Source organism: Nyctereutes procyonoides, unplaced genomic scaffold (genome assembly GCF_905146905.1).
Source record: "Nyctereutes procyonoides isolate TBG_1078 unplaced genomic scaffold, NYPRO_anot_genome, whole genome shotgun sequence".
Taxonomy (NCBI): Eukaryota; Metazoa; Chordata; class Mammalia; order Carnivora; family Canidae; genus Nyctereutes; species Nyctereutes procyonoides.
Window position 1 is genome coordinate 63590958 of NW_026575146.1, and position 18920 is coordinate 63609877.

At 47.5% G+C, this 18920-nt stretch overlaps 1 protein-coding gene across 2 annotated transcripts in view; it reads left to right on the plus strand.

The window, feature by feature from the left end:
- SHC3 (SHC adaptor protein 3) overlaps positions 1–18920 on the plus strand; it is a 105695-nt gene that overhangs the window by 67697 nt on the left and 19078 nt on the right. For both annotated transcript variants that reach the window (XM_055310933.1, XM_055310934.1), the window contains exons 6-10: positions 498–549; positions 4717–4843; positions 12919–13069; positions 13999–14086; positions 17660–17815. In XM_055310933.1, coding sequence (XP_055166908.1) covers positions 498–549; positions 4717–4843; positions 12919–13069; positions 13999–14086; positions 17660–17815 — 574 coding nt within the window. The remainder of the gene's footprint in view (positions 1–497; positions 550–4716; positions 4844–12918; positions 13070–13998; positions 14087–17659; positions 17816–18920) is intronic.

Consider the following 18920-nt stretch of genomic DNA (forward strand, 5'->3'; position numbering starts at 1 on the left):
GGAATCAGAAACCCGGACGTGGGGCCCTGCCATCTGTTTCCACAAGCCCCGCGAGGGATGCCGGCACCAGCTCAGGTGGAGGGCCGCTGTTAGGCAGAGTGGAGGGCAGTGGTTGCAGCCTCCACTCTCAGGACCCTCTTCCTCATATGCAGTCTACTTAGGTCAGATTGTCTGGGAGTTGGGCTTCTGACCTCCGTGTTGTTAGCACCCCTCAGGGGGTCCAACATGCAGAGAATGGGGTACACCTCACATCCCTGCTGCCCGGGCTGCAGGCACAGACAGCAGTGTCAGCGCCAGTGTAAGCTGGCTGCGGATGCAGAACCCCAGGCCTGGCTGAGTCTGAATCTTCCATTTGGGTGACTACTGCCCATGGTGGTTGGAGGAAGGCCGCCTGTCGGGGAGCGTTTGACTCCTGAGCTGCTGTGTGTGTGCTGTGCGTCTGGCTGTGCCGACTCACCTGTCATTAGTGATGTGGATGTCTCATTTCTCTTTGACAGGACACAACAGACTATGTGGCATACGTAGCGAAGGACCCTGTTAATCGCAGAGGTAAGCAATGCTTGACTTACACACTCTTGCTCGCAGGCAGACAGGCTTAATGCTGGACACCAGATGTTGCTCATCATCTCGGCCCCCTTCGCTGACCGGAGCATGTGTCCTGTCGTGTTGTTAATGGTAATTGAGGTTTGCAGGCAGTCAAGTGTGGCAGCAGACTCTGCCGGGTTAGGAGACGCTGGATGACTGTGAGCTTCAAACACACACCTGTGCGCAGCTGACCGTAGCTTGGTGCACCTGGTCCACAGTCACAGCACCCACTCGGGCCCTGAGGGTGGCCTGGATCCCACCTGGAACCCTGCACATAGCCCACCTGTCCCCCTGCCCAGCTCCAGCTTCACTGCCAACTCCACTGCCCGGCACAGCCCTGCAGCTCAGCTCACCTGCCAACCCCCTGATGCCCCACAATGTTGCCAGGGCCTCAGATGCAGGCTGGATGGGGCCTCTGAGGCCTTCAAGGACTTTCCATCCCTGTGGACCCTTTCCTACTCGATCCTACCTCCATGCCCCCCCACCCCATTCTGTAAGTGCCAATGGCCTGGGTGGGCACACTGACCACAGGTGTGCGACCCTTGAATACCGTTGAATATGGGTGCTTCCCACAGTCCCAACTTAGAACTTGTGGACGGAGTTGCCATCGCCTTGAGGGGGGGGTGTATAGCAATCTAGAGCTGCACTTATGCCTCCTCCCACCCTCCATCCCAGGTACCAACCGTTAACATCTTCTAGTTTGCTTTACAGAACTTTTTATCTACATACATATACATATGTTCTCTTCTGTTAAAATTCCAATGCAAATGAGATCTTAGCATTCTGTTTTGGCCCCCTCCCCCTTACCATCTCTTGGATGTGTTTCCAAGACAGGCGGCAGGGAACAGGTTACTGTCGGTGATGTGGTGCGGTGAGGTTAGCTTCATCCGCCAGGTGAACTGAGCCCCGGGGGTCAGTCTGTGCACAGATGTCCCTGCCTTGCTGTGCGGCCCCTCTCGGGGGGCATTTGCAGAGAGGTTAGATGGTTCAGAGGTCAGTGAACCTTGCAGATCACCACCCGGCTGGGGCTATAAAAATTTGCATTCCCGTGTTAGTGCGTGAGGATGATTTTCCACCCGGCATCCTCCTGCCCCAGGTTGGTACTCGGGGCTGTGGCGGGGCTGCCTGCCTTCCACGCCATCAGAGAAGACAAGAGCTTTCTGTGTCAGCCTTATTTGCCCCCAGGTGCACGGGTGTCTGGGGGGCGAGGGGTCCCCTTAGGTGAGGTGAATGTTCTGGATTATCCTGGCCACATCCTTACTCCTGAACCAGAGGTGGGGCGATCGGGAAGCTTTGAGCCTAGACGGGAGGGGGGCACGGATGGTCCTGATGAGCCAAGGACCATCCGCAACAGCCCTTGCTGACACCCGGAGCCCAGCAGCTCCCCACCTTGCAGCAACTTTCCTGTAGAAGCTGCAGAGAAGCAGGGCTTGGCCTGGGTGAGAGCGGCAGATGAGAGGCTCCCCACTAGCCTGTTCTCCCCGTGGGAGGCTGCCTCGTAGGTTTGCTAGGGCTCCTGCGTACAAGGCTGCAAGCTGTGAGCCCCTCCTGTAGAGGGCACCCTTCCTCCCTCTCCAGCTCCTGGTATCCCGGCTTGTGGCCACTTGGCTCCAGGGTCTGTCTTCACAGGGCCTTCTGCCTCGAGCGGGTGCCGGTCTGCACTGGGGCACCTGTGATACTGGGTTAGGGCCCCCCACCTCCCAGCCTGACCTCATCTCCCTGGTGCTTAAGTCCCTGCCAATCTGATGGGTGTGAAGTTACTTTCTAAGAGTTTAGCCAGTCCGCCTCTGGGGCCGGGAAGCGGCACCCGCCTGGTCTGTACAGGGGAGCTGGAGCCCGGAGCTCTTGCCAGTCTCTGATGTAAAAGTCCGAGCAATGCAGGGCCTGCAGACGCCCCAGAGGACAGGCTGCCATTGGCTGGAAACTGTGTTGAGGTTGGGGGCCTGCGCCTCTCTGGTGAGAGTTCACCAGTGTCGCTGTTCCTTCCAAGGAGCCCATGAGGTGCCGGAGCGTGGAGATGTGGCTGCAGCATCTGCACGCTCTGCTGCCCTCTCCTATCTGCCCATCAGCCCACCGGGCAGCGTGCACCCGCAGCCCTGCCCCTTCCAGGTGTGCCAGGAACTGCCTTAGAGGGCCGGTTCCAGGTGTCTGGGTCCCTGCTGTTTGGACTAGCGGGGCCCCACAGATGGGTCGGGAGGCACCCTCTGTCCTTCCCTCACCATGGCTGCTTTTCAGAACGAAGGGAAGCTCCTCGGTTTTGACCCTTCCCCACTCTACTCTTCTCCAAAGTGCCACCGGGCAGCATCCTTGGCTGGGGCCAACCAGGGGGTGCAGGGGGCATGTGTGGCTGGAAGCGATCAGGTGGGAACCACCGTGTCTGCCTCCCTCCTGCCTAGACTCCTGCCTCCTTAGCAGCTGGAGAGACACGTCCCCTCCTACTGCTCCCTGCGCAGCCCCACACCTCCAGCAGCTCCAGTGTAATATGGGCTTGCTCTGTGCCTACAGGGTTGATGTTTAATAAAAACCAATCCCGGGATGCCTGGGTGGCTCAGCGGTTGAGCGCCTGCCTTCGGCCCAGGGCGTGATCCTGGAGTCCCGGGAGCGAGTCCCACATCGGGCTCCCTCCATGGAGCCTGCTTCTCTCTCTGCCTGTGTCTCTGCCTCTCTCTCTGTCTGTCTCATGAATAAATAAATAAAAAATCTTTAAAAAAATAAAATAAAAACCAATCCCAACAATAATCAATAATAAAAATGCAGCTGGGCATCGGTCTCCTTGGGACACACGTCTCGGCCATCCTTAGTGTTCCCAAGAGCATGCACTTCGATCGGGAGCTGAAATACAGCCACGTGGCTCTTCCCAGGACATGCTTTTCCCCGTGTCCTCCGTGTGCTCTCCTCCAGCCTGGGGGGGTGGGGGGGGACAGGAAGCTGAGGATCCCCGGGCCTGGCAGCAGCCATCCGGCTGACCTGCATGGCCTGGCTGGCTTTGTGCAGCCAGAGGACGGTTTGGTGGTGTCACGGGTGTGGGGACAGCTCCCCTTGTGGAAGTGCCTCCTCCCGCCACCTGCCCGCCCCCGCCGCACCCCTAGGGCCCCCCTGAAATACAGTGACGTCCTAGCCATTGCTGGGAGCCACATGGAGGGTGACACCTGCACTGGCCCCTCTCTTGGGGGACAATACCTTTACCCTGTTACGACAAGACCATGCCATGCAGGTCACACAGGGTGGGCTGGGACTCTGGCGGCCCCCTGAGGACGAGTGTCTGGGAGGAGACATCCTACTCTCTCGTGGAGTGGGGACCCGCCCTCTGCCTCTGCTCCTTCTTTTTTCTGGCAGTTCACACCAATTCTGCCTCAGCCATGCTGCCGGCCAGGGTGCCCTCCAGGGCCGGCGGGGGCCTGTCATGGAGTGGCTGAGAGTTGCTCCAGGCCCCCGAGGGGCCCTCATCAGGCCACTGACCCCCCCCCCAGCTTTGATCTCTTTAACACAAGCTGCTTTTCTGATAACCTGCGCGAGTAGCCTATGTCACATGGGAGCAGGTGCAGGTGGCATGTGGTGGGAGCCCCCGGTGAATTAATAACCCCTTTAAATTCATCTTTGGTGTCTTTGAGTTGTGACACTCAGTGAGGACACTTGACTCCCACTGGGAAGTAAGCAAACAACCCCCTCTGCATCCACAGGGTAGCTTAGGCCTCACTCCACAAGAGCTGGGTTAGGTGGGTTCTCCAGGCCCCCGGGGCCTTGGGGAGCTCATTTCTTGCTATGATCCGGTTCAGATGTCGCCGATGTTCCCATCAACGTTTCCTTCCAAACCCTGCTTCTCTCTGCTGGGCTCTGAGCTGGTATTTTATAGACTGTTAAGAAATTGTTAAGAGCAATCAATTTGAAATTAAAAATGTTAAAATGCATTTACAAATACAACCGTTAGTTTTAGACAGCCGTTGAGAGGTGCATCCCCATGGCAACACTTTGCATCTGTGGCACTGCTGGGACAGCCGGTGAGGGACACGCATCCCTCCCCCCCTGCCCCCTGCCCCTCCCCACTGTGACCTCACCATGGGGAAGGGCTCCCATGGAGGAGCCTGCTGGCCCCCCGGTCTCTAATGGGGCCTGTGCTGCTTGTGCTCACAGCTTGCCACATTCTGGAGTGCTGCGACGGGCTGGCTCAGGACGTCATCGGCTCCATCGGACAGGCCTTCGAACTCCGGTTTAAGCAGTATTTGCAGTGTCCTTCCAAGGTCCCCGCATTCCACGACCGGTGAGTTGCACTGTGACACCATTTGCATGGCCTTTCTGTGTTTTACAGCCTTTCCTCTCAAAATCGCTCGAGAGGAGAAAACCACGACATGGCCTCCACGGGGTGTGGGTCTGGACAGACACGGTCATCACAGGGCTCCTAGCTTGGAGGCACCTGGTGAGGCCGGGCTGAGGCCCAAGAGACCCACAGATGGAGGCCGATATATGGGCGATGCTCTGAATGTTTAGGAAAACATTTTCCAGAAACTATAGGGACGGTAGCCAAAGTTACACAAATGTGTTGTAAAATGTTTGGTGTGTTTCTCTGCAACCAGGTGAAGCTCCCATGTGTCTCCTCCTTGGGTCTGCATGGGGCGGGTGCGGCATGTCCCTTGTCTTTGCCATCATGGGTAGCACAGTCATGACTTGGGGCCTCTCCATGATATCCTGAGGTGCGTGGCCTAGGGACTCAGGGCCTCCTGTGGCCTGGGTACGCATGCCCCACAAGACGTGTTTTTATACTCTTTATACACACCCATTTATCTATAAACTGCATATACTGTATATAACTATATGAATCATATGTAACATTGTATGCACTGTAATAATAAGTTCTAAAGTTTGTTCACTTATTCTCCTGCCACTTTTAAGTTCTATATAGAATGGGACATAGTCATTAAAAAGAGTAGTTGGTATAGGTGTATTACCAGAATAAGTCTCAAAAATCTTAATTGGAGTGAAGCAGGATAGGAAACATTTATGGAAGTTTTAAAACCAAGTAAGTGTTGTGTTTATGGATAAATGTGTGTGTATATGAAGACTATAAAAATGTAAGAATATTGCATCCCTACTGTACAGGACCTGAGGACCGGGTGGTGATGGGTGAGATTTAACTGTATTTGTCAGGTGTGTCTCCTCCCTGACATTTCATAATGAAAATATTCCAATGGAGCACCTCGGTGGCTCAGCAGTTGAGCATCAGCCTCTGGCTCAGGGCGTGATTCTGGGCCCTGGGATTGAGTCCCGCATTGGGCTCCCCGCAGGATGCCTGCTTCTCCTTTTGCCTGTGTCTCTGCCTCTGTGTGTGTGTGTCTCTCATGAATAAATAAAATCTTAAAAAAAGAGAAAGAAAATATTCCAATGTACAGAAAGAATTTTCCAGTGAACACCTGTATATACACCTTCTAGATTCCACCATTCACATTTTACTGTTAACTTGACATATCTATCCATCCAATGTAAGTCTGACAAATTTTGTTTCTAAAAAAAAAAAAAAGACACAAGCAGAGGAAAATGTTCACACTTGTTTAATCTCCGTGGTGGAGGTATATCTTTTATATTAATTACTATACTTTTCTGTACTTTTAAAATGTTACATAATAGTCAAATAAATATATTTAAAAATATGTACAAAAATGAGTGGGGGAGTTATGCAAACTGCCATACTTCCCTGGGAATGTACTTAAGGTAGGAATTTTCTATATAATTTTTTTCTATCATTAAGTTTGAAAAAGTTTTGGGGAAAGAAAATGAAGTAGACAGGATCTTATCTGTCAAGAAAGACTTCAACTCCAAATGCAAGGATGGGCATAAAATTTCTATTTTTTAAAAAATATTTTCTTTATTTGAGACCGGAGAGAGAGAGAGCACGAGCAGAGAGAGGGGTAGAGGGAGAAGCAGACTCACCGCTGAGCAGGGAGCCCTGTGCAGGACTCCATCCCAGGACCCTGAGATCATGACCTGAGATGAAGGCGGGTGCTTCACCGACTGAGCCCCCCAGGTGCCCAATGGACCTAACATTTCTAAAGCAGAGCAGGAATGAGGGGACTCGCCTGATGTCCCTGTCGTCTTGTGTGAGAAGCTACTTGTCACATCCACTGAGCAGGTCTGAGAGCATGGGAGCAGGTGGGGACACTATGTTCTAGCTGGGGACAGCCAGGCCCATGAGAGGACCCTCCATGCCTCCCTGCCCTGTTCCAGGACCCTGACTTTGGGGGATGCTGGCTGGTTTTCCTCCTGAAATGCCGAGATCCAGATACCAGCAACACAGGAGCTTCTATTTGTGGGGAGTTCTCCTTGGGTTTTCTACACACTCCCTCAGGCCATGTCTCTCCACCTTGGTAACTAATAGCCAGAGGTATGAGAATTTGGTGCATCCAGCTCCTTGGTCCCCATGGCTTGGAGTGGAGATGTGGACAGCTGGGCGTGGAGGGAGTGTGGAGGTGTTAGGACCCCGCAGACGGCAGTGCCGTGTCTGCAGCCCACGATTCCTCTTTCCTTCTCTTGTCCCTGGTGAGGGGGCAGCTTTTCTTGTGAATTATTTCTTGTTCATTGTATTCATTGTTGGGGGAGAGACTCTGATTTGGATTCATCACCCATTTCCAACTGGAAATAAAAAATAGTACTCTTGGATGAATGGGGATTCTTTTTTGGTGTGGTCTGCTTTTCCTTGGAAGATTTTTTTTCTGTGAATTTTTCTTATGGAAATTTAAGGTCATTTTCAACGCAAAACCAGGGAAGACAATGACAATTCAAAAGTAGCTAATGCTCAATATTCTATTTTTAAAAATTAATATGTAATTCATTAAAGATCAAATTTATTCTTGTAAAGCATATAATTCAGTGATACTTAGTATGTTCAGAGATTATACAAGGATCGCCACTGCCTCGGTCCAGCACATGTTCATCACTTCATTCCCATCACTAGTTACCACTCATTTTCTCCCCCTTCTCCCCAGGCAACCATTCATCTACTTTATGTCTTCGTGGATTTGCCAGTTTGGGGCATTTTGTATAAATGGAATCCTAGTCTGTGAGTGGTTTCTTTCACTAAGGAGAATGTTTTCCAGATTTATCCAAGTCGTCACATATACTAGTGCAGCATCCTTTTTAGGGCTCACTAACATTCCGTCATACAGCTATACCACCTTTTGTATATCCATTCATCATTTCATTAACATTGTGGTGTCCCCACCCTTTGGCTCGGGTGCATAATGCTGCTGTGAAGATGTGTACAGTCCTTGTGTGGACACAGGCTTCAGCACTCTTGGGTAAATACTCGGGTGTGCAATTGCTGGACCATGTGGTAACTTTATGCTAACCTTTTTGAGAAACTGCCAAAGTGGTTGTAGCATTTTATATTTCTACCAGTGATGTGTGAGGGTTCCAATTTCTCTGCATCCTCGCCAACGTGTATTATTGCCCATCATTTTGATTACAGCTACCTTACCCCACACTGAGTGTGATTTTCACTAGCATTCCCCCGATGACTAATGATTAAGCATATTTTCATGTGCTTATTGTCTATTTCTATATCTTCTTTGGAGAAACGCCTGCCCAAATTTTTAGCCCATTTATTGATGTAGGAGTTCTTCTTAAATTCTGGATACTAGTCTCCTTCCAGATACATGATTAACAAATATTTTCTCCCGTTACGTGTGTTGTCTTTTGCCTTCTTGATAGTGTCCTTTAAAGTACAATGGTTTTTAATTTTTATGAAGTCCAGTTTGCTTATTATTTTTTTGGTTACTTTTGCTTTTGGTGTCATGGGTAAGAAACCATTGCATAGTCCACAATAGCCAAAATATGAAAAGAACCTAGATATACATTGACAGATGACAGATAAAGAAGATACACACACACTGGAATATTACTCAGCCATCAAAAGAATGAAATCTTAAAAAAAAAAAGAATGAAATCTTGACATTTGCAATGACATGGATGGAACTTATTATTCCATCAATGTTAAGCGAAATAGAGAAAAGACAAATATCATATGATCTCACTCATATGGAGAATTTAAGAAATAAAACAGAGGAACATAGGGGAAGGGAGGGAAAAATAATATAAGATAAAACCAGAGAGGGAGACAAACCATAAGAGACTTTCATCATAGGAAACAAACTGAGGGTCGCTGAGGGGGGTAGTTGGGGAAATGGGGTAACTGGGTGATGGGCATGAAGGAGGGCATGTGGTGTGATGAGCACTGGGTATTATATGCAACTGATGAATCACTAAATTCTACCCCTGAAAACTAATAATACACTATATGTTAATTAATTGCATTTAAATAAGAAGTTTAAATTTAGGGGCTCCTGGGTGGCTTAGTGGTTGAGCATCTGCCTTTTACTCAGAGTGTGATCCTGGGGTCCTGGGATTGAGTCCCGCATCGGGCTTCCTGCAGAGAGTCTGCTTCTCCCTCTGCCTGTGTCTCTGCCTCTCTCTCATGAATAAAAACCCTTAAAAAAAAGAAATTTAAATTTAAAAAATGGAGTTAATTGGGGAAAAAAATGAGAAACCATTGCCTCATGCCAGGTCACAAAGATTTCTACCTATGTTTTCTTTTTTTTAAGATTTTATTTATTTATTCATGAGAGAGAGAGAGAGAGAGAGAGAGAGAGAGAGAGAGAGAGGCAGAAACAGAAGCAGAGGGGGAGGCAGACTCCATGCAGGGAGCCTAACGTGGGACTCGATGCCCAGATCTGGGCAGAAGGCGGCTCTAAACCGCTGCGCCACCTGGGCTGCCCCCTATGTTTTCTTCTAAGTTTTACCTCAGTGCTTTTTATTTCTTCTTATTCTATAATTTCCCTGGCTAGAATCTCGATCCAGTACCAGGGTGACTAGAAATAGAAAAAGGAGACATTCTTATGTTTGTGACCTTAGGGAGAAAGTACCACACTCAGTTTGTCACCTTAACCTTGTGGTTAGCTGTGGACTTTTCACAGATGCCCTTTATTGTGAAAATGTCCTTCTATTCAAGGTTTCTTGAGTGTCTTTGTCAAGCAAAGATGTTGGATTTTGTCAAATATTTTTTTCTGTGTCTATTGAGGTATTTGGTATTTGTTTTTACTCTGTTGATATGATACATTTCATCAGTTGACTTTAAATGTTGAACCAACCTTGCATCGCTGGGGTAAATCCCACTTAGTCATGGTGTATAGTTCGTTTTATATGTCACTGGATTTGGTTTGTGAGTATTTTGTTGAGGATTTTTTTTTTCATTCATTTTCATCAGAGTTATTGGTCTGCAGCTTTCTTTTCTTGTAGTATGTTTGTTTGGTTTTGGTATCAGGGTAATACTGGCCTCATAGGTTGAGTTTGGAAATATTCCTCCCTTTTGTATTTTTCAGAAGAGTTGTGAAGAATTGCTATTAATTCTCCTTTAGATGTTTGATAGAATTTACCAGGAAGCCATGATTCTGAGCTTTTCTTGCAGTGTAGGTTGTTTTAATTGTTACTAATTCAGTTTCTTTCCAGGTCTATTAAGATTTTCTATTTCTTCTTGAGTAAGTTTTGGTAGTCTGAGTCTTGGTAGGCATTTTTTCATTTCATCTAGATTGTCTAGCTGGTGTACAGTTACTTGTATTTTCTCGCATCTTGTCTTTTATGCTTACCTGTGTAGCTAACTTTGCCAGAATTCTCCATTTCTTTGTGTAGATATGTGTTTCTCTTTAGTGCTTGATTTCAGCCTGAAGTACCCCCTTTAGTATCTCTTATAGTGAAGATCTGCTACGATGATGAATTTTCTTTGTTCATCTGGGAATGTCTTAATTTTTGCTTCATTTTGGAAAGGTAGTTTTACTGGATATAGAGTTCTTGGTACACAGTACTTCTTTCTGTACATGGACTATGCCATCCCATGGTCTTCTGGCCTGTTATTTCTGATGAGAAATTAGCTTTAAATACTAGTGAAGATCCCTTGCACATGATGAGTGGCTTCTCTCTTGCTGCCTTCAAGAGTCTGTCTTTCTTTTGGGGTTTAAACAGTCTGATTATGACATGTTGAGGTGTGAAGCTTTTTTCATTTACCCTATTTGGAGTGGTTTTTCTTTTTTTAGCTTCTTGGATGTGTAAATCAATAATCTTCATCAAATTTGACAAGTTTCTGGCCATGATGTCTTCTTGTGTTCTTTCTGCCCCTTTCCTTCCCTTTCTTCCTCTGGGACTCCCTCATGTATATGTTGGTTTGCTTAATGGGGTCCCATAAGTCTCTGAGGCTCTGTTCATTTTCCTTAGTTCTTTATTCTTTCTATTTCACTGATTCGAGAGTCCTAATTGAGCTATCTTTAAATTCTGTCATTCTTTTTTTCTGTCGTTTACACCTGTTTTGAGCTCCTCCATTAATTTTTTATTCTAGTTATTAACCTTTTTAAACTCTAGCCTTTTCCATTTGGTTATTTTATTTTATTTTTTAAAAAAGATTTTAAAATCTGTGTGGATCAACCACTGAGCCACCCAGGTATGCCTGTATTTGGTTATATCAAAAATTACTTCTACCTCTATTTTGATATTCCCTATTTGGTGAGACCACAGTCTCATGTTTATTTTTTGTTGATGATTTCCTATATTCTCCTGTCTAAAGTAGCTAATTTAAAATGTTTCATCAGTCCCGAATCTGAGTTTCCTTAGAAAAAGTTTCTGTTGATTGCCTTTTTTCTTGCTCATGAGCCATGCTTTATTTCTTTGCATATTTCATAGTTTTTCATTGAAACTGGAAATTTTAACTACTATAGTGGCAAATCTTGAGAAGCTCCCCTCCTCAGGGTTTGTTGTTGCAACTGTTTGTTGTGGTTGTTTGTTTTAATGATTTTCTCAACTAATGGTGTAAAAATCTGTATTCTTTGGCATATATGACACTGATAACTCTGATTGGTTCCCATATTAGTCAGCTAATAATTAGAGAGAGATTTCCTTCAATGCTTGGTGCCATTAAATCTCCTCCTGTTTGCTGAGGAGCTGTTTGTAGTATTAGGGCACTTCAACACTCAGCCAAGGTGTTGACAACTCTGCTTTACCCTTTACTTCCTGCTTATGTAGGTTTCAAAGTCAACCAGAGGTGAGAACTAAAACCTTTTCACATTTTTCCTAAGCAGGCACACAATCCAGAGTATGAACACAGTGCTACACAAACATGGGGCCTTCTAGACTTCCAGAAATGTATTGAAGCTGATCAAGGTCCCTATGGACATCTCATTGCCCAGATTTTCCTTTTAGGCTTTTTGATAGCCTCCTCTTTGTTACCTACTGGTTTGTTAGAACACCAAATGCTATCTACCGCCTCAAGGAGCCATGATGTTGAACAATAGCCTCCAGTTGTTTTTGACAAATGCCACTGGGGAGGAACTTTTTCCCCTGAGCAAGCTCTGAATCAGGTCAAATAAAGACAGCCTTGAAATGACATCTTTTAGGGAATGACCAGTCAGATCACATTATGATCGATCTTGGGCACCCAGGTAGCTCAGTGGTTGAGCGTCTGCCTTTGGCTCAGGTCATGATCCTGGAGTCCTGGGATGGAGTCCGCATCAGGTTCCCTGCAGGGAGCCTGCTTCTCCCTCTGCCTATGTTTCTGCCTCTCTCTCTCTCTGTTTCTCATGAATAAATAAATAAGAATCTTAAAAAAAAAGATTATGATCATTCTCTGGAATGGGGCTTTGAAAGAGCCTCAGTGCTGTTTTGTCCCTTCCTATGGCTGTCAGCCTGCTGGTTTACACTGTGATTGTGGGCTGTTGGTTTTCAAGGCTACCATGGAGACAGGAATAGGGCAAGCTAAAATGCCACAAGCCACTGTTCTTATAGCTGTTTGCTTTAAAAAACATACACAGAGACACACACAAATACTACTTTCTGCAAGCTTCTGCTTAATTTCCAGGGTTTTGAAAAAGTTGATTCTGAAAAAAAATTTTTTTGCCAGTTTTCTTCTTTGTGTTATGGAAGAGAGAATTTACAGAGGTTTTTACTCTGTCATTTTCTTCGATGTCATTAAAATCTCTGCTTTTTAGTTGGTAATGTCTTGACATATTAAAATGAATGCGCATTATCTTTAGATATAAATCCTTTCTTTCTTAATTAAATGTACTTTTGTAAAAGGGGTTGTTTTCTATTTCAGATCTAACGGACACTTTCCAGAAGGTGAAACTGCTAATAAAGTAGAAATATCTGGCCAAACCATACATCTACTTTTCAGTGTTGGGCTCTAGATAGTGAGGAGATAGTGACTGACTCTCTTTTCTGGGGTAGCAGGTCCTAGTGTCAGATTTGTTGGTTTTGACGACAACCTCAACTATTGGCTTAAGCTCTGGAAAAATCCTCTTCTAACAGGATGCAGAGTCTGGACGAGCCTTGGACAGAAGAGGAGGGGGACGGATCAGACCACCCATACTACAACAGCATCCCAAGCAAGACACCTCCTCCAGGGGGCTTCGTGGATGTGCGGCTGCACGCCAGACCCCATGCCCCTGACACAGCCCAGGTAAGTCGTGGTCACCTGAGCTTTAATTCCTTCCACTTTCTTCCACTTCATTTGCAGGCTGGTGTCTAGTCCGTTGACAGAATAACTCACCTGTTTTCTCCCCTTGGATGACACAAAACAGACAAGTACAGGAGGCTTTCGTTTTAACATCATTAACCAAATGTCTTGGAACTATATTATGATTCCAGAGGTACGAGTCCTGGGGTCTCCTCTCCATCCTGGGACAAATCTTATTTAAATTTCTCCTAATGAGGAGAAGAACCAGTTCAAGACTTTTGAAAGGCCTGGGGCTCTTTGCATTCCCTGAAAAGAGAGTGGATGTGGGCCTTTAAAATGAGAAATTTATGAGCCTTCTTTTTTACTCATTTTTCTGATTTTTCCTTCAACTCAACATGCCAGTATGGCAGCTGCTTTTTAGAGTTACAGTATCTGGATTTCGTTATAGAGAGTTTTTTGAGGTGACCTACTTTATGTGACTGACAGTGATATTAATAAAAGTGGCAAAATAATAATGAAATCAAGTGTCAGTAGCTCTGACACGGGGATGGACGGGGTGGACTTGCCCAGGTGTGAATGGTTGTGGGAGGTATGTTCTGACCCAGAGAACCACCCCAGCTGAAATTTCCTTTGCAAGTGATGAGGCTGCATTAAGAGAGCTCCAATTTTGGCCAAATTTAGGGAGGGTTGGTGGCAGAAAATGAAAACAAAGTGGGCATGTATAGTTTTGATGAGATGCATCTTATTCCTTGCACCTATGGAAAACTATTTCCCAAATCCTAATGCCAGCTGTGAGGCATGAAGGAAAAATGGGTGTAACTGGGAAAGGAACCAGCAGTCCACAGGGGTTCCTTCTCTTGCATCGTGGCTTTTAGGGATGGGGAAAGGGAGGATGATGCTTCTTCTCTTTGTGTATTTACCTGTGTCCACAGTTTGCAGGAAAAGAGCAAACTTACTACCAGGGGAGACACTTAGGAGACCCGTTTGGTGAGGACTGGCAGCAGACACCTGTCCGGCAAGGTGAGTGTCAAGGTGAGGTGGGAGACAATCAATCACAGCAGCAGCGTGCTCCCCGCGAGGAGTTCACCCACACGCAGGTGTTAGATCCCAGCACTTCCTGTTCGCATGCACCCTGGGGACATCCTTCCTGCAGGAGAGACTGCCTGCCAGGGGGCCAAGGGGCTGACCTCCCCACAGGCACTGCACCTACTTCAGACAGGCGCTGGTTGGGGGCCCCTGAAGTGTGTTTTCGATTGTCCCTACCTCTGCAATGGGGCTGAGCCCCGGGGCTCCTAACAGGCAGTAGCTTTCCCTTCCTGGTCCCACCCCCATCCAGGGTCACCCTCAGGAGGGATGGAGCCCACCTGCTCTGGAGATGGCCCCGGGGTTGTGAGGCCCCACCCCCCTGGGCTCTGGGTGCTCTCAGAGGACACGTGTCCATCTTGTCAGGGAGGCCAGCATGGACCCACAGCCCACCCTGGAAACAGTTCCCACGGGGCTAGGAGCTAGCTGCTAACCCAAGTCTTCTTCCCCAGATAGTTGTTTCTATACACACGGGGGTGTGTGTGCTTTAAAAGTTTCTTTTAATTTTTTTTATTTATTTTTTAAAGATTTTATTTATTTATTTATTCATGAGAGACACACAGAGAGAGGCAGAGACACAGGCAGAGGGAGAAGCAGGCTTCCTGTGGGGAGCCCAGTGAGGGACTTGATCCCAGGACCTGGGATCACACCAAAGGCAGATGCTCAACCACTGAGCCACCTAGGAATTCCTAAAGGTTTCTTTTACTTTAATTCAATTTTTAAATGTCTTATTGATTGATTGATTGATTTTAAAATTCAGTTTGCCAACGTGTAACAGCCAGTACTCATGACATTATGTGCCCTCCATAGTGACCGTCACCCAGTTACCCATCCCACCATGCACCTTCCCTCCAGCAATCCTCAGTTTGTTCTGTAGAGTTAAGTCTCTCATGGTTTGTCTCCCTCTCTAATTTTTCCCCACTCAGTTTCCCTCCTTTCCATTATAATCATTTTCACTATTTCTTATATTCCCCATATGAGTGAGACCATATGATGATTGTCCTTCTTCTATTGACTTACTTCCCAGCATAATACCCTTCAGTTCCATCCACATCAATGTAAATGGTACATATTCATCCTTTCTGATGTCTGAGTGATAGTCCATTGTGTATATAGACCACGTCTGCTTTATCCATTCATCTGTCAATGGACATCTTGGCTCCTTCCACAGTTTGGCTGTTTGCAAATGCATCAATGTGATAGATCACATTAATAAAAGAAAAGATAAGAAACATATCATCCTCTCAATTGATGCAGAGAAAGCACTTGACAAAATACAGCATCCTTTCCTGATCAAAACTCTTCAAAGTGTAGGGATGGAGAGAACATACCTCGACATCATAAAAGCCATCTACGAAAAGCCCACAGCAAATATCATTCTCAATAGGGAAAAACTGAGAGCCTTTCCCCTAAGATCAGGAACACGACAGGGACGTCCACTCTCACCACTGCTATTCAACATAGTATTGGAAGTCCTAGCCTCAGGAATCAAACAATTAAAAGAAATAAAAGGCATTCAAATTAGCAAAGAAGTCAAACTCTCCCTCTTCACAGATGACATGATATATGGTATATGGAAAACCCCAAAGACTCCACCCCAAGATTGCTAGAACTCACATGGCAAATCAGCAACTCATACAGCAAATTTGTGGCAGGATACAAAAATCAATGCACAGAAGTCAGTTGCATTTCTTTTCTTTAGGAAAAAAAAGATTTTTATTTATTTACTCATGAGAGACACACACACACACACACAGACACAGGCAGAGGGAGAAGCAGGTTCCCTGTGGGGAGCCCCATGTAGGACTCCATCCCAGGACCCCGGGATCACGACCTGAGCTACCAAGGTGCTCCATCAGTTGCATTTCTAATTTTAAATGTGTTGCTCCCTCAAACATCTTTCAATAACTCAGAGACCTGGTGACTAACTATACAGCGTCTGATGGAGAAGGAGCGACAAGTGAATTAAGACCTAATGTCCGACTTACGTGTCCATGTATATACATATAACCATCTCTTGGTTTGATGTTGAGACTTTCCCCTTCCTGACGGCCGTTTGTGCCGGGGAGTAAATGACAGTACGGTTTTAGAACTTCCCCCTGGTGAGACCATCTCAGGTGTTGCCTGCCCAGCTGCAGGGGGACCCGGATGTGCTGGGCTGTCACAGGGTTGGGCCTGGCCGGGGCCACCGCGTGGCTCCATCTAAAATAGGACAGACTCAGCAAACCTGAGTCATCACTTTGCCGGGGGCACGTTTTTCCTATGTTTCCATCTTTGTTCTACAAACACTTAAAATGTATTTATATAACAGATGTGTACCTAACCACATAATACTGTGAAGGCCTAACAGACACGTTATTTACATTAGATATTGACTTTTTTGGAAAAATGTCAGGTTCACTTAAAAATGAGGTCTTTTGTTGTATGTTCCAGCCACCCTGGCCGGATCAAGACCAGATAACATAAAGACTCGCCAGGGCAGACACGTGCCTGAAACTTGGGGCTCCTATGCCTCAACAAGCTTCTGCTTCTCATTTGAAAGCAATAAATATCTTCTTCTGTTGAATAAGAATGTCCTTTGTTACCTTGCCGGCAGCCATCATCCCTAACTGAAAACTAACTCCCGGCACCCTGGTGGCCTCTGTGTCCCCTGCCCTAGCTCCACACCTGCCCTGGTCTGAGAGGGAAAGGGCCATCGTCAGGAAAGCTGTTCACTGGGATTTTCATCTTCTCCTTTTAAAAAATTAGTCTGTAAAATCCTTCCTACAGGCTGATTTGTTTGCAGCACCTACACACACGAGCTGCAAATGGCCACGGCTGAGCCAGGACAGGTAACTCAGGACACGTGAAGTGGTGTCCAGGAGTAGGAGTGGAGACCGTTCTTGACTTTGCTGGTCTCACTCCCCACTAAGAGTCCTTTTCCCGGGACACCTGCGTTCTCATGCATGTTTTGCTGCCGAAAGCGCCACTATGGGCTCTGGGGAGCCTACAAAGCCCTCTCGCCCACAGGACTGGGCTGCGCATAGGGTGTGAAAGGCACTTCTCTCCAGAGATGGCCCCGCAGAAGGGTGATCTTGAGGGTATATCTGTGTCAGTGTGTCAGGTACAGGGCTCCCGTTGTGCCCTGAGTAGGTGTGATCACCCAATACCCTCACCCCTTGGGTGACAACGTCAGGGCCCTCACCCCCGGGCTGGCCTCGGCTTGCTCTTGGCCCAGCTGAGAGGTCCCCTGGAGGCACTGCCTGGGGGTAGGGGTCCTGGATCACATGCCCACCTGGGCCTCCTGCGCAGAGCCAGGGGCATGAAGGCTGGGAGACTGTCCCACCCAGCACAGAGCAGTGGTGACAGGGTCCGAAGAGGGGCATGTAGGTGATGGGGACCCGCGGGAGGCGTTACCTGATGGATGGCCCATAGGAACGTCTCTGTGAGGTGCGGGGCAGCTCACCTATGGTGCCCAAATGACCAGAGTTTCCATTGTAAGAGGAAAGAGGGCTCGTCTTCTTGTTGCAGGGTCCTTGGACATCTACAGCACGCCGGAAGCGAGAGTGCCCACGGCCCCCGGAGAAGCCCCCACCTACGTGAACGCCCAGCACATCCCCGTGCAGGCCACGCCGGCCTCGGGCAGCAGCGCCGAGAGCAGCCCGCTGAAGGACCTCTTCGACATGAGTGGGTTGCCATTCCTCTGAGCTCTCTGCACTGCTTTCGGCTTGACATCTGTGCAGTTAGCACGCTTTCTGCTAACGGGGTTTTGGTGAACAGGGATGCCTTTGTGCACTTTTCTGGGTTGTGATTGGGCTTTCCAAGGCTCTGAGCTTGGCTTCCCTCTGCTTTGGGATGGCACCCCCTCTCAGGCCTAGAAGCAGAGCCATTTCTCCTCTCTCTGGAATGACTGTCCTCCTGGAGATCTGCGCATGTGTCAGGACAAATGATAATACACACAAAACAACACTGGTTTGTGTATTCACTTAAATCTTAGTGGGCTGATAGGTGCCCAATACTGGATCAGTTGCTAAGGCTGCCACGGTGAAAGGCATGCTTCACAGAGCCCTCAAGTCTGTTGAGCAAGACAACACATGAGCAAGAAAGGGCGATACACCCTCCAGCGGGCACACACGTGCTCGCTCTCACATATTCCTGTCCCTGGAGTACCTAGTGTGGGTCAGATACTATTCTGCTTACTGGGGTCTGCAGGAAAGCAAGATAGTCTCCTGGAACTCAAATAACCAGTGTATGTTAGCAGTTGGCAACAGGTGCCCTGGCGAAAAACCAAACAGGGTAAGAGGTGTGCTGGGAAGCCCCTCAGCAGCATCATGAGGTGTGCCATGTACCTGCTGAGGGTTGTGTAGGCTGGGACAAGTAAACCATCCAGGAACTGGCTGATGAGAGTGGGAATTGTTGCTATGGGATATTGAAAGTGCTTCCTGAGCTGTACATCCCCATATTTCACATCAGTTCCTCGAGCATTTTACAGGCTGAAGAAATTCCTTAGGATTTAACAAGGTTCTTGTTTTTTTTTTTTAAGATTTTATTTATTTATTCATGAGAGACACACACACAGAGAGAGAGAGAGAGAGAGAGAGGCAGAGAGAGACACAGACAGAGGGAGAAGCCAGCTCCATGCAGGGAGCCTGATGTGGGACTTGATCCTGGGACTCCAGGATCACACCCTGGGCCGAAGGCAGAAGTTAAACTGCTGAGCCACCCAGGGATCCCCGGATTTAACAAGGTTTTATCATGTGCCAGGCATTCATTATTTCTTTTAATTTTTGTA